At 44.8% G+C, this 16,667-nt stretch overlaps 1 protein-coding gene across 2 annotated transcripts in view; it reads left to right on the top strand.

The window, feature by feature from the left end:
* Nucleotides 1-264: 264 nt before the first annotated feature.
* The window catches only part of LENG8 (leukocyte receptor cluster member 8), a gene marked incomplete at its 5' end in the record, with an annotated part of 44,021 nt that continues 27,618 nt past the window's right edge, over nucleotides 265-16,667 (top strand). For both annotated transcript variants that reach the window (XM_078769336.1, XM_078769334.1), the window contains 5 exon segments: nucleotides 265-439; nucleotides 6,556-6,738; nucleotides 7,205-7,426; nucleotides 14,391-14,534; nucleotides 14,840-15,161. In XM_078769336.1, coding sequence (XP_078625462.1) covers nucleotides 265-439; nucleotides 6,556-6,738; nucleotides 7,205-7,426; nucleotides 14,391-14,534; nucleotides 14,840-15,161 — 1,046 coding nt within the window.

The raw sequence follows: 16,667 nt of genomic DNA, 5'->3' as shown, positions 1-16,667 counted from the left end.
GTTTACTGCTTACCTTTGTACCATTTCAGGTTATTCACTGGACATGCAACTGCGTAAATTTCAATAAAAACTGGAAAAATTGTGGTGTTCTAAAACTTTGACCGGTTGTGTGTGTGTGTCCGTGTGTGTCCGTGTGTGTGTGTGTGTGTGTGTGTGTGTCCGTGTGTGTCCGTGTGTCCTAATTGAAATGTCCTAATTCTAAGTCGTTCACATTGGTGTTGTTGTTTTTTTTTTTTGGGGGGTTTTTTTTTTTTCATCTTGCAGAGGCTCCTGGGGCTGCAGCATTGAAGTTCAACTTACCAAAGAGACCTCTTGTCACGAGCACAAATCGGGTGCCACCTCAGCAGAACAATTCTACGCAGCAAACGAAGGGGTCACCATTGACTTTGCAAAGCATTCCAAAATCTCACACAGAAAAAGTGGCTTCAGCTCAAAACAAGTGAGATATTTGGTGGCAGATTATGCAAGTTTCAAATGAAATGTCAGAAACTCAGAATTTACCCTCTTTGTCAGTTAAATTATTTTATTTTATAAAAAATTTTTTTTGTTTTAAACGCTTGACCTTTTTCAGAAATGTACAAACGAGCAATAACTACAATCTCAACGAATCTTTTTATTTATTTAATTTCTCATTCAATTCTAGTCTATTGCTCCAAAATAACGTCAGAGTCCCGGTGTCCAGCCATACGTGCCTCCGTTACATTTCACTAAAACATCTCACAAATTTCCCGACCAATTATGGACCAAATTTGGGACGATGCATCAAGACAGCAAGGTCTCACATGCTTGTGCGCCCCTTCTGGATGCTCCCAAACAAAAGGGTTAAAAGGGGGGTTTTACCCCAAATATTCGTATTGGATTCAAAATAAATTCCTCACTGACAACCGGATCCAGAACAAACTGACTATGTGGCATTGTGATCATGCCCAACCTTAAATTGTGCTCCTCATGGCCGCATCTCCCCTGAAAAAGGGTCACAGGCTCCCTCACCTATTCCCTCATTCACAAAAACATATTTTCCTCCAAACTACGTGACCGATTATGGACCAAATTTGTGTGATACATCAGAACAGTAAGGGTCAATGGGGTTGTGTGCTCCCCATCCAGACCCCCCCCCCCCTCTATAAGAGGGTAAAAGGGGAGGGCGGTTCACCTCAAATTCAGGTAATTTATTTTAAAATCTTATCAGAAACAGTGACGGAAATAGCCATCAGTCCCTCACGGGGCTATTTATATTTCTTTTCATTGGTGCCTTTACTTCTGGTCCACAATTGATTTCCTTTCTTATGCTCATCTGGATTGGATCTTTACAATTTAGTTCTGGTTATTTCATTAACACATTTGCCTAAATGTTTCTGTTTATACAAGAGGCAATCGAACAAGAAAAAGCCACAATATCAGATATTAATTTTCAACATATCCAGCCTTGTTGTGTACTTGTTTGTAGTTGTTTCCTGTCTTTTCCAGAGAAATTGAAGTATTCTGCTAGCTTTTGCAGCCAAGTGTTGGTAATCTCAATGACATTTGCATCATCATTTTATCAGAAAATCACGAGATTTGTGTTGGGACAAATAGTAGTCAATCAGGCAAGGTCTATAATGTATTAGGTGCACCGGAAAGTAATGTCGTTTTTCAAAGAGGAATACACAGTTTAAAAAACGACATTACTTTCCGGTACACCTAATAAGTTGGGTGTTTTAATTGCTTGAAGCCACAGCTCTGAATGCCTTCTCTACAACATGGGCATCGTCGACAAATTCCATATCCAATATGTCACCACACATCACCCAGATTCAATTGAGGCTGTGACCTGAAGCAACAACAACAAACAACATGCATTTTAAGGCCATTTTCCCTGCTAGAGCGGCGGTTAGCCTTGTGGTCCCCATGGCAATCTTCTCCATTTTGCCCTATTTTCTGCATCGCTCCTTGTTAACCCCCTTGCCCGTATTTCTTCTTCCACCATCTTTAGCCAAGTCTTTCTCAGTCTTCCCCGTCCTCTACTTCCTTCTACATTCATTTCCATCACTCTTCTCAACCAGTCACTTTCATCCTTCCTCAACACATGACCAAACCATCTCAACCTGTTCCTCTTCACAGCATCAATCACAGGCTCTATTCCCATCATCTTTCGCAATTCATCATTTGTCTTCCTCTCTCAACGATACTCCGCACATCCACTGAACCATTTGCATTTCCACCCTTTCCAGCCTTGGTTGCTGCTCTACGTTCATTACCCATGTCTCGCTCCCATAAATCATAACACTTCTCACACATGCAGCATACACCTTTCCCTTCAGCTTCAACGACACTCCCCTCCTCATCAGCACGCCACTCAGTTCCCGAAACTTCTTCCATGCACATCTCACTCTTGCAACCGTTGCCGAGTCTGATCCACCTTCTCCATTCAGCATGTCTCCGAGGTAGCAAAATGTTTTCACACCTTCCAGCTTCACGCCGTCTCCAAGATCCAACTCAACATTTCCTCCATCTGCAGCTCCCTCTGTGCACACCTTACATTTGAATGTAGCTGCCACTCTGGTTGATGACCCTCTCAGACCACTACATTTTTGATGAACCCACTCAGCGCACATTGTACATTGAATGGAGTTCACTCCGACACCCTTCCTGCACACAGCACATGGCCACTTCCCAGTTCTTTCCACCTCACAACATGCTTTACCACTTGTCATCACCTTCGTCTTTCCTATATTCACCTTCAGACCTTTTGTCTCCATACATTCCTTCCACTTGTTCATCTTTTCCTTCAGTCCATCCATACTTTCCGCAATCAACACCAGATCATCTGCATACAACAACTCCCACAGTCAACCCTCCTTTACGTTCTGAGCCAGCACCTCCATCACAGCTACAAATAGTAGTGGACTTAGTACCGACCCCTGATGCACTCACACCTTCACCTCAAACTCACCACTGTTCCCGTCCTTCGTCCTTACAGCTGTGCGCGCTCTTTTGTACATTGCCATCACTACTCTGATCAACCATTCCTCCACTCCTAACTTCCTCAATGCCCATGTCAATAATTTGCGTGGAACCCTATCGAATGCTTTCTGCAGATCAACAAACCCAAGAAACGACTTCTTCCTCTTCTCCATGTACTTCTCCTGCAACTGCCTCACAATAAAGAGTGCGTCTGTCGTTACTCTTCCTGGCATAAATCCAAACTGCATTTCGTCGATCTTCACCTTCCTTATCCTCCTCTCCAACACCCTTTCCAATACCTTCATTCCATGCTCCAATAACTTTATCGCTCGGTACAAGCCACACTCTAGAGGGTCACCTTTCCCCTTGTATAGAGGACGAGGGTACTCAGTTCCCAACCCACTGGAATGCGGCCTTCTTTCACCACCAGATTACAGATCTCTGTCATTCTCTTCACACCCCAACTTCCTGCTTCCTTCAACATATCTCCCACAACTCCCGTCAGCCCTCCCGCTTTTCTACTCTTCATTGCTTCCCTGTGTGTCGCAAGAGTCGCCTAACAGGGTTCGTGGCAGGAAGGGCATCCGGCCGTAAAACATTGCTTCAAAAGGGGGACCATGGTGCCCGAAAAAGGCCAACCCCTGCTCTGCAGGGAAAAATGGCCTCTAAAGGTGGTTCTATTGCTTTTATCGCTTCCTCAACTTCCTTCTCAGTTATCTTCTCTGCCGGTCCTAAAACTGGGTTACTCTCTATGTTGCCATCCCATTCATTCTCTGTATTCAACAGCATTTCCATATATCTTTTCCATCTTCCTTTAATTCCATGTGGGTCCACAACGATTTGTCCCTTCATCCTTCAAGCTACTCACCCCCAACACATCACACCGCTCTTTCGCTCTCTGCTTTGCAATCCTGAATACCGCTCTCTGACCCTCTTCCGAATCCAAGCTTTCTCCGAACATTTTCCTACATGCCTCCTGCGCCTTTGCTACCTCTTTCTTTGCAGCCTTCTTGGCTGCCTTATAACTTTCATGCTCTGCTTTTTCTGCGCCCGTACCCTTCGCCTTCTGCCACTCCTTGAACTCCTTCCTCTTCTCGTCAACCTCTTTCCAACTTCCTCATCCCACCACCATGTTTCCGAGTGCCTCGGTGGTCCTTTTGTCCATCCACATACCTCACCAACGGCTCCCAACAGACTATCTTTCATTGACATCCAACCACGTTCAAGCTCAACCACATCTTCCTCTACCCTACACAGCCTCTCTTTTAATGCCTCCCTTACTGTCACCTCTTTCAACCTCCACACCTTCATTCTCGGTTGGTACTTCACCCGCCGAGCTCTCCTCGTACCTTTCACCCTTCTGTCTCAGACAACCAAGTGGTGCTGTGAAACAGCCTCCTCCCCCGGGATCACCTTTGTCTCCCGGAGGTGCCCCCGATCTCGCCTACGCACCATCAGGTAGTCAACGGTTGTCGTCGACCCACCTGACGTGCATGTAACAAGATTATTATCCCCTTTCTGGAACTGAGTATTACAAATCAACAAATCAGCTCTATCAGCAAACTCCAAAATCCTTTCACCTTCTCCATTTCTCACACGATATCCGTAACCCCCATGAACTCCCTCAAAACCGTCCATACTCCTTCCCACATGTCCATTTAGGTCTCCTTCTACCACAACAACTTCCTCATCTTTCACGTTTTCCATCAGCTTCTCTATCGCACACCAGAACTTGTCCTTCTCTTCATCGCTCCGACCAACCTGCGGAGCACATCCCGAGATGACGTTCACCAAGAGCTTTCCAATCATCATTTTCACCATCATCAACCTATCACTCACTCTAGTCACACTCACCACACTGTCTACAAACTCCTCAGAAAACAGGACACCAACACCATTCACGCCCTCCGGGCACCCTTGCCACACAAACTTGTATTTCTGTCCCTGCCAACCCTTCACCATTCTCACACCACTTCCCTTCCATCTCGTCTCTTGCACACAACATATGTCCACTCTTCTTCTGACCAATACTTCCACCACTTCTCCTGATCTCCCTGTCATTGTCCCTACATTCCATGTCCCAAACCTCAGAAACCGATCTCCACTTCGGGCTGTACCCTGCCCATATGTACTTGTAATTGTCATGTATTGGGGCGGCTTAGCCCAAATATTCAAAAGAATTGTGCATTTTGTGATACAAGCACCAAATTTGGCACACTAGTAGACTATCATATTATGCAAAGATCTGGATATTGGGCCATCTCAGATTCAGAGATTTGATTTTTGCAAGATTTGCAGATTTTGCAAGCTGAGATTGCAACGCCAGGGACGGCCGACTCCTTCCTACGAGCTGCCCACGTCACCCGCACAAGAAGAGCTCATCAAATCACTGCAGCGGCACTGCACATCCTGCAACACCGTGCGTATGAACGCCACTGTATGACATATGCTGATGATGCAGAAGACCTGCCTGAGTTCGAAGACTGGTGTCACCAGAGAGGAGAAGACATTCCCAACTTTCAGTACTGGGCAACTGTGCTGGAACTAGAGATGTTGGTACTGGTCTACGTGCGTTCTCTGCGGCAGGCTTCATTCACGACGTACCTTGATGCCCTGACGGAACTGGTCCCATGGTTCCATGCCTTAGACCACACACACTATGCCAGGTGGGTCCCTGTTCACCTGAGGGACACGGTTGCACTCCCAATGAAGCACCCAGATGTAGCCAGAGAATTCAGGGCTGGCAACTTCACTGTACAGAAGACGAAGAAGGTGTTCTCTTCGATCCCAATCGAATCGAAATCTTGCAAAAATCAAATCTCTGAATCTGAGATGGCCCAATATCCAGATCTTTTCATATGATAGTCTACTAGTGTACCAAATTTGGTGCTTGTATCACAAAATGCACAACAGGTTTGCAATGCTGCTACACTAATGGTTCTCTTTTTGAGGCAATGTTTTTTATGGCCGGATGCCCTTCCTGACGCCAACCCTCTTTGTCGCCTCTTACGACATGCAGGGATATGGTGTACCTATTCTAACCAGGGTACACACCGGGAAAAGGCTGTGACTTGAAGCACAATAACCATATTGTGTGCACACCAGGGTGCATACAATGTAACTCAATTGAAAAAGGGAAAAGTAAACCGATGATGATGATGATGATGATGATGATGATGATGATGATGATGATGATGATGATGATGATGATGATGATGATGATGATGGATGATGATGATGATGATGATGATGGATGATGATGATGATGATGATGATGATGATGGATGATGATGATGATTTGCCTGAAGTGTGACATAACCATTCACTCCTTAAATTCACACAGAAATGGCAACACGGGAATAAAAGCTCAGAGTGTTTGGCCTGGGGAAGTCTGTTGGAAAACGGGTTAAACTTCCTTTAGACGGTCTACTCTCCCCTGTTTAGTACAAAATTGGCAGATTAGGTTCTGGCACAATTATTGGTTTAATCTGCCTTTTATTTATTTATTTTGGAACTATGGATGATTCCAAATACCATAAACTTGTCAAATATATATATATAGATATATATATATAGTAATGGAGCACCCACTTTATTGCCATATGTTTATAGAACGACACCAAAGCAGGCTGAGTGGCCACCAGCAATGAAAGCTTATGTGGAGAGGTGTTTTGGTTCGTGCGGGTCAGAGACTGACAAAGATCAAACTGAGAGAGTGCTGAAGCAGATTCTGACGTCCCGGCTCAACGACGGCTCAGCATATACCATTGATTGGGGAAAAGAGCCATTACCGGAGTGAGTTTTTTTATTTATCCCATGTATATCAATGGAATGGGAGAAGTAAAAGGAATTGCAACTTTTTGCCATGCAGATGAACTGTTGCTGTCCTAAATTAATTTTGGATTAATTTATTTTAAGGCAATGTGCAGAATTTTAACTTATGTACTACTTTGTAAGTATGCACTTGCAAAAATCTCTGCAGCATATTATTTTATAACAAACTTAAATTTTGTTGAAAGATGGATCTATTAAAGTTCATGTTCAGCATTTCTGCAGTCAGACAATATTTTTGAAATCATCTTTACAAAAGAAGTAACCAATTGATTGTCGTAATCTTTGCATAAATAGACATTTATGTTTATGCAAAAAAAAAAGAGAAAAAATGTTGAAGGTGTCGTGAAGTTGCTTCCTAACTTCTCTATTGTACCTTTCCTCAATTCCCCTGAAGTAAAATGTTTTTTTTTTTGTTTTTTTTTGTCAGCTTGGGAAAGGAGGCTGTCAAAGTAAACCGAAGGTTGCCGACACAGTGGAGTGGCACTGGCGGTGAAACGCCCAAGGCTGGTGTTGTAGCTGGTGTTGGAAGGGACTTACCTTTTGGATACCAGTCACGTTTTGGCAACCGAAATGTTTTCAGGAAAAGATCTACGTCGTCATCCAGTTCCAGCTCTCCCTCACCATCTCCACGACGAAGACGTCACAACAGGTGACGTGAAAATGAAAATAAACAGGCGAGCATGACAGTTCTAAAACATAGCTTCCACCAGCCACGTGTAAAACAGCTGAACGTGTGCAAAAAACATATCTTTCATAAGCTGCGTGCATGACCTGCTTCTACATGCTATGCCAGACCACTCCAAGCCATGACAAACTGTTCCGTGCTGTGAACCGTGACGAACTGTCCGAGCCGTGCCATGCCGGATAGTTCCAAGCTATGCCATGCTGTTGCGGACGGTTCCATGCCATGACATGATGTGTGCCAAACTGTTACGTGCCATTCCGATATTGGCTATTCCGACACCGGCTATTCCGACACCGGCTATTCCGACACCGGCTGAGCAGTTACATGGCATCCCATATAATACAACTCGCAAGCTTGTGCATTTAATTCTGTTTCATAAAGAAAAGTATGATTATTTCAGAAATATATTTATTATTAAAGTGATAACGGTATTTCAAATGATTGAGTAAAATTACTCACCCGTATATATTCTTACTGCAAAAAAAATTACTAACGTCTCACTTCTAGCGTTATAGCTGTGAAAACAACCAGAATGGTCATGCAATTAACTCAAATACCAGATGCCTGTAAAAGTTTTGGACGGCACAAATTCACCTTTCCTGAGTGGAAACAAAATGGCGAATAGCGCTAACATTGATATTGTGTGCTCCCTTTCAGTGACGAACGTGACGTCGCTTCCGTGATTGTAAGGTCACTTTCTCCGTGACAGATAAATAAACAAGTACAGATACATTCAAAGTACACCGCCCCCATGCCAAATAATTAAATATCCTGCAACGTGGCATTGCCGGGGCGCCTCCGGCGCCCGGCAATACCGCAGTGCAGCTCATTGAGGCTGCATTGGGAGGGAGAGGTTTTTGTTTTTTGTTTTTTTTGTATACTGAATCGAGGCTCGTGAAAGAGCTAACATTTATTTCACAAACAAATCAACCAGACAAACAAAATATACAAAAAGAGGGAGCGGAAGACAAGATGGGGAGAGAAGGGGAAGCACACAACCACAACATTTGAGAGCAGGGAGAAGTGTAGGAGGGAGAGGGCTTGGGTGCAGGAGGCGTGGGAAGGGGAGGGGGGGGGGGGGAGGTATAAAACACAAGGGGACCAAAATTAGCGGGGGTAGAAAAGATCAAGGTTTTGGATGGGGGAGGATAAGAGATGGTGGTGAACAGCTGTTTTAAAGACCTGGAGGGTGGAGTGGGATTGAAGAGAGTGAGGGAGTTTGTTCCAGAGGCGGGGGAAAAGAGGAATGAAGGAGTGAAGGTGAGCAGAAAGTCTTGATTTTGGCAGTTTAACCATAAAAGGGTTGCAGGCAGATCTTGTGCGACCTGTAGGAATATTTGGGGGACAGAGCTCAGAGAGAGCTGGGGGGGCAAGGCCAGAGAGGAGTCGGTAGAACACAGAAAGACCACCAACCTGTCTGCGGTGAGTGAGTGAAAGGCCCTTGGAGTTAGCTTCATCGCGGGAGATTCCAATGATTTTGAACGCTTTGGTTTCAACAGCGTGAAGACGAGCTAGGTGTGAGGCAGGAGCACCAGACCAGAGGGGAGAGCAGTATTCCATAGAGCTGTGGATGAAAGCCTTGTATGTGGTGAGGAGCTCAGGTGTGCCAAGGAAGGAGTTCGCACGACGGAGGATGCCCAGTCGGCGACTGGCTTTGGAGGCCAGATTTGAAATGTGGTTTTCCCAGGAAAGATCATGGCAAATAGTGAGACCCAAAAGCTTGAGTGACAGAACTTCTTGGAGAGGATTATTCAGAAAGTGGATGGGAGGGTTTTCCAGTCGGTCTTTTCGGAGAGACATCGTAAGAGTGTGAGATTTATCAGGATTGAAAGACATGTTCCATTTGTTTGCCCAGTCTGTGATTTTGTCCAGGTCTGCAGAGAGTGAGGAGGCTGCAGACTGCCGATCTGAGGGATGAGGAATGGAGCGACAGAGAGTAGAGTCGTCAGCAAAGAGATAGAGAGGATTTTCAAGAGAGTCAGAGAGATCATTGATGAAGACCAGAAAAAGCACAGGGCCCAGAACACTACCTTGGGGAACTCCAGCCTGAACAGGAAGAGGAGATGAGAGAAACCCATTCAGGGCCACACGTTGACTACGACCAGAGAGGAAGTCCGCCAGCCATGCGTGGAGATTTCCATGGATACCAAAGGAGGAGAGTTTGGTGAGCAGAGCAGGGTGCCAGACCGTATCGAAGGCACGTGAAATGTCAAGGGAGACAGCTCTAATTTCCTGTTTGGTGTTGAGGACCTCCATCCATTGTTGAGAAAGCAGAAGCAGCATGTCCAGAGTAGAGTGACCAGGTCTGAAACCAAATTGATGATCAGAGATCAAGCCATTGGAGAAGAGGAAAGATTTCATATCTGAAGCAATAATGGATTCCATGACTTTGCTGATAATTGGGAGAAGGCTGATTGGTCTGTAGTTGCTGGGATCTGTTTTTGCACCTTTTTTGTGCAAAGCGGTGATGTTGGCTGATTTCCAAGCAGATGGCAGATGACCTTGAGCAAAAGAGAGGGTGAAGAGAACAGAAAGAGGGAGTGAAAGAGCGGAAGAACATGATTTTAGGACACGTGGGCTGATGCCGTCAGGACCAGTTGCAGAATCAGTCGAGGGTTGACAGAAACTTTTCCACCTTGTCAGGAGGAAAGGACACAGAGTCCAGGAGCAGCTGGGTACGACTGGGTACGGTGGGTACAGAGAGGGATGGGTTTGGGACACAAGATTTAGAGGCAAACACAGAGATGAGGCATTCAGCTTTTTCACGTGCGGAGTCAGCCGTTAAGCCGTTTGAGGTGAGGGAGGGGATGGAGGGGGAACTCAAACAGTCAAACCAGAAACATTTGACCAGACGCCACCAGGATTTGGAAGAGGGAGACAGAAAAGAGAGTTCGGTCTTGAGAACGGTGAGATATTGTTTCCTGGCTCTCCTGAGGGTGGACACACACTTGTTTCGGGCTTTGTGAAAGGAAATGAGATTTCCTTCCGTTGGATTTGCTTTCCAGGAGACGAAAGCAAGTTGTTTCAGGGCAACAGCCTCACCACAAGATTCTGTGTACCATGGATGGGAGGAAGGGTATGACAACTGAAGACGAGATGGGATAAATCTGTGCATGAGAGAGAGCAATTTACTTTGAAAGAATTCCCAGGATGAGTTGATGTCAGAGGCGGTAGAGATGGGAGACCAGTCCAGATGATTGATGGCTGCTTGAAGACCGTGCCAGTTGGCCTGAGTGAAATGCCAGACTCGTCGACGCTGAGGAGGCTCTCTGAGAATGGTCAGAGAGATGTCCACTTTGACAAGCACATGATCAGATGAGCCGATTGGAGCAGAAGAAGAGCAGCAGACATTTTCAGGGAAGTTAGTCATAACCAAATCCAGAAGAGAAGATGCTCCGTTGACTGAGATCCGGGTCGGGAAATTGACATTGTGTCAGTCCCAGTGAGTTGCAGAAGTCCTTTGCTGAAGAGCCATGGCTGGTGAGAGAGGTACCCACACCCAGCCAACTGGCATGGTGACAATTGAAATCACCACATATGAGGAAGAGAGAGTTGGGATGGGTAGATAGAAGTTGGTCCATATCAGACAGCGAGAGGTAGATGGAGTCATTGCTGTTTGGTGGACGGTACAACACACATATGAACAAAGGGTGGGAGCGAAGGGGAAGCCGTAGCCAAAGGTATTCCTGGGGGTGAGGTGGAGAGAGGGCAGTGGAGGGCGAGTGAGGAAGAGAGTTTTTTTATAAAGATAGCAACCCCACCTCCAGGACGAGGCTCAGGTCTATCATACCGGAGGAGGGAGTAACCTGGGAGAGATACCAAGGCATCAGAGACATCATGAAGGAGGAAAGTTTCTGTTAAGCAGATCACATCTGGTATGTCAGAAGCAACCTGTATGGAGAGATCAGTCAAGTTTGAGCGAAGGCCCCGGATGTTTGAGGTCCATACCGTTAATGAAGAGGAAGGGGGAGCATCAGGTCCAGAACAGGGGGGGGGGAGGGGTAGGGTAAGATGTGGAAGAGGAGGAAGAGGTAGGGAGAGCTGTTGAAGGTGTGTCAGAGATTTCAGAGATTTCAGAATAGCTTGGAGAAAGGGAAGAATGGGGCAGACAAAAGCTTTGATGGAGATTGGGTGAGGCACAGTGAGGTGTTATTTGAGGAGGGGGAAGAGCGAGGCAGAAGGTTGGGGGAGATGAAGGTGAAAGTTGGAAGGGGGAAGAAGCAGGGAGGATGCTTTGAGGAGGAGGGGTGAGAGGGGAGTCTAGGAGGGGAGGAGCGAGGGAGAGTCTCGGAGGGGAGGGGTGTGGGGGGAGTTTAGGAGGGAGGGGAGGGAAGGGGCAAGGGGGGAGATTTGAAAGGGATGGGTGATGGGGAGGATTTGGAGGGGAGGGGTGAGATTGGATTTTGAAAAGTGTACGATTCATGGGAAACGAACATTTTTTGCAAAATGAGTTTGACCTTCGAGTCAAAAATACGTTTGAGGACACTGAAGGAGGGGTGGAGTTCTGGATAGTTTAGGGAATGTAGAAAGGAGGAACTGTAAGAGATGGTATTATATGTATTTTTTGGAATGAATAGATTTGGTGAGCAAGACAAAAGCATCCTTTTGTAGGAGAAGTAGAAAAGGGTGTTATAATATATGAGAGAAAATAGTTGTTCAGGGGAGAGATTATACATTTCTAACCACGTGATCGCGTGATCGCGAACAACGTGAACGAAGAACGAACGAACAAATAAGAACAACAAATAAACGAATAAGACCTGGGAAGGAAATATTTTTTTGGGTTTTTTTTTTTTTGAGTAGAGATATTAAACAAGGAGGTATGGGGTGAACGACTGGGACGAAACAGAGAACGAAAATAATTCCAACGCATTCGACGAATCGCTGAGAGAAAAACAAAACCACAAGGTCGGAGACTGTACGGTAGCCTAAGCCTACGAGTACTAGGCCGCAGAATACTCGATACGCATTAACCGACGATTGTGTATACATGTACGAAAAATTAGCACCAAAAATTTTCCAAAAGATACGCTATAGGTACATACACCGAAAGATAGATACAGTCTCGACAAAAACACAATTGTGAAAGATCACTTAGCTTCGAAAGCGTGAGCGCATGGAACAGCTTCGAAAAGACGTGACCTCGCCGTGATCTCACGAGATCTCTGAAGATGATGCTTCATCATCTGAAGAAGATGCTTCATCTGAAGATGTATCTTTTAGAAATTGAATTAAATAAGTCATTAATAAAAAATTAAATAATTAATTGATTAATCAATAAATAAGATTTTAATCAATTAATTATAATTATAATTAATCGATTAATCAATAAATAATTAATCGATTAATTGATTAATCAATAAATCAAAAATATCCTTGATAGCCACATCACTTGGTCACTCATGTCCAAATATTAGCTTCCCAGCTCAAAAGGTGCCTGAGATATTGGCCAAATGAGAAAGAAAATAAATAAATGATTAGTAATGAAAATAAATAAATAATAATCATTAAAAGATTAAATTATTAATCAATTCGGTCATAAAACACATAAACCACCACCATTTCATCAGAATCTGTAACTTAAAAAAAAAATTTTTTAGTCATTAATCGAATAATTAAATAATTAATCGATTAATTGATTAATTGATTAATTAATAAATCAAAAATAGCCTTTGCAGCCAAATCACCTGGTCATTGGCATGTCCAAATATCAACTTCCTAACTCAAAAGGTGCCTGAGTTAATGGTCAGAAGAGAAAGGAAATTTGATTAATTAAATAAGTACTTAATTAATCGCTAATTAATTAAATAACTCCTCAATTAATTGATTGATCAAAAAACAAAAAAAATACCGGTTTTGACAAAGGACTTGCTCACTATTGTGCCGAAATTTCAGCTTCCCAGCTCAAAGGATGGCTGAGATGTCGTCCGGACAAACAAACAAGAAAACAAGAAAACAACCAGAGTGAAAACTGAGTACTCCCTTTCAGCGTGCGTCACTGCCGAGCCCCCTTCGGTGCCCAGCAATGACCATTTGCAATGCCTGGAGATGGCATAGGAAAGGTGCGGTGTACAATACACAGGCCTTTTATACAGGGACCGTCAAAAGTCATGACTATTTCAAACAGCATTATAGGAAATAGGAAGTATGTTGTACTGAATGTATAAGATGGAAAATGAAAGAACACACTTTGGAGATTGTTCACAATTTATTTCGTGAAAATCACTTCCAGTAAGTGACAGCCACGGGCAACCACACAAAATTATACATGCTGCACAACACTCCATCACTGATGTCAGTGTTTCCAACTGAATGTTAAGGACTTCTCTACGAATAGTGTGCTTTAGTTCCTCTGTATGGATATCATCCATTGTCCTTTTTCATAATCTGACACAGTGAAGTCTCGGAAATCTGCTGTTAATGGGATCGCCATTTACACGATTTATTCGGGGATCACACGACGTTTTCCTAGAGAGTCGCAATGTTTGCTGTAGTTCTCATTGACCTCGGACGACCTGATCTTTTTGCATCTGCCACTGAACCAGTCTGTTGGAATGCTGTCACTCATCTCCTTATGGCTTTGTCTTTTGGTGCTATTCTCACACACACCTTGTGCTCTTCAGAATTCACAGTGCATACACACAACACTGCAACCGTTTGGAAGTACAGCTCCACAACCAGTGCACAACCCCACTTATCCATGACAAATTCAACCCTTAAGATTGACCGGCAACAGAAAAACCAACAGTATATTGTCTTCAGCACAATTTACAATGCAAATACAGTCATGACTTTTGGCAGACTGTGTGCACGCGTGCGTGTGCACATACACTCCAGGGCAAAAAATAAAGGGCCCAGTCAATTTTTTAACACCTGAAAATATGTTTCTTTGCTGCTGTCCTTTGTACCCCTTACTGTTACCCAACAGTGACAGTTCAAGTTCTCATTCTGACAGTGGTGAGACTCCATCTGCTATGCAAAGTCACATTGGACGTCGACTTGGTGTATTGGATCGAGGTAGGGGCCGAGCGGACCGTGGAAGAGGCAGGGGACGTGGCAGAGGAGCACAAAGGTGTGTAAAATGCATGTAGGAAGTAACCTTTTTTTTTTTCTTCCTTCTTGGGTTCAACCGTACAAGGTTGAAGGTCTGAACTCTGCGAATTTATATTGGTTAGTGGTATTGCTTTGAAGGTCAATAATACGTTGCAAGTTTCTGAAGGTCATTAGTTTATTTTACAAGACACCTGAAAGAGTTTGGGGGTGAGGGAGAGGAAGCACAAGTTTGATATTTGTTTTTCTACTTGTGCCTTTGTTTTTATTTTTTTTATTCTCGATGCAGTAGGGTATATTATTAATTTGTTTAATTTCTCCTTACAGAGGTGATATGAAAGAAACCACAGGACAGAATCGGCGCCGTGCACGACGTGAACGACAATGGCGGCAAGCCGGTCTTCGTTTTGATGTGGAAGACCCAGAGAAGGAGAGCAAACGGCAACGACGTGCTGCACGTTTTCAGAACCAGGGTCCCAAAAAGCTGCGCTCTGAGCCGCTTGTACTGCAGATAAACAGCTTAGATGGCTCATCTGTTGATACGCTCGACTGGGACGAACTCAAGATTGTTGGCTCTTGCCAGGACATTACTAAAAAGTACCTTCGTTTAACATGTGCTCCTGATCCCTCCATGGTTCGTTCAGTCGTGGTAAGTAAACCTGAAATGCAAAGAGATGACTGTTGGATTTGTGTAACATTGTTGATGTTCCTATAGTGCTGCAGGGGTCATACTTAATTGTCCCCCGTCGCACCGAACGTAAGAGCGAAAGGGGGACTATGGTTTTACCCTCCGTCCGTGCGTGCTTCCGTCCGTGCATACGTGCACTGCAATATCTTTATAAAAGTAAGCGAAGGACCGAATTCTAATTTGGTGTGTGGGTGCAACTAGGCATATGGAAGAACCCTATTGAAAATTAGGTCGCCACGTCAAAATCCAAGATGGCTGTCACCTTATCTAAACCTTGTGAGCGCGATATCTTGAAAAGTAAATGTCTGAACTTTGTGAGCGGAATATCTTGAAAAATAAATGAACTACTAACATAATCTGGTGTGTGGGTGTATCGATGCATAAGGAAGAACGCTAGTGAAAATTGGGTCGCCACGTCAAAATCCAAGATGGGCGCCACCATATATATGTCTGAACATTGTGAGCGAAATATCTTGAAAAATAAACGAACTACTAACTTCTAATCTGGTGTGTGGGTGTATCTACGCATAAGGAAGAACGCTATTGAAAATTGGGTCGCCACGTCAAAATCCAAGATGGCCGCCGCCATGTATGTCAGAACCTTGTGAGTGGAATATGTGATCGGAATAGCAATGTTTTTATGGCCGGATGCCCTTCCTGACGCCAACCCTTGGTCACGCTCTTACGATGCGCAGGGATACGGTGTACCTATTCTAAATCGGGGTACACACCGTGATCATTCATCCCAGCAAGCTGATACTCAATTTGCCGACCTCGGAAGGATGACAGGCTGAGTCAACCCCCTAGCGTTAATTCAGCGATCGACTGGGATTCGAACCCAGGATCCTAGGATCCCAAGCCGGCACCCTAACCGCTAAGCCAACACCAGGCTTATTGTTGTTGCGGATCCGCCGCCGGCCTTCTCCCCTTACCAAGGGGGGGATTAGTCCCCTTGTCTTTGACTGACCAGCGCGACCCGGGACCTATGATGTCCCTTCCGGACAGCGCGAAATGGGGTATTAGGACCAAATTCGCTATTACCTATATACTCGTGCTGCCCTGAAGTGAGGAGATAAGCCCCGCACGAACCACATGTGTTGATACGCCGAGCGGTTGCATACACGCGATCCGCGCCGTTATCGCTCCCTAGACCCCGATTCAAGCGGTTCTTATTCGTACCACGCTTAGTCAATGGCGAAATCACAAAGGCGATCAAATTGGAAGGAAGAACAGAATTTATTTACACTATACAATGGTTCAAGAGCAGAGACACAGAGCAAATCCTTAAAGACAGTCTTACTTAATACCCAAGGACACGGGCCCGTCTCGCACACACACTCTCACACGTGGATTGCAGATGGCAGGACGATGTTCACCAGCTCGTCCAGGGATGGCTTCCGTGCAGCTCTCTCTCCGGTCCCCGGCATGTCCCTTGGAGTAGGTGAAGGCAGGAGCTCTCCGCGTGTC

This window comes from Myxine glutinosa, unplaced genomic scaffold (genome assembly GCF_964187855.1).
Source record: "Myxine glutinosa unplaced genomic scaffold, kmMyxGlut1.1 SCAFFOLD_2101, whole genome shotgun sequence".
Lineage (NCBI taxonomy): Eukaryota > Metazoa > Chordata > Myxini > Myxiniformes > Myxinidae > Myxine > Myxine glutinosa.
This window is presented reverse-complemented; position numbering and strand designations above follow the sequence as displayed.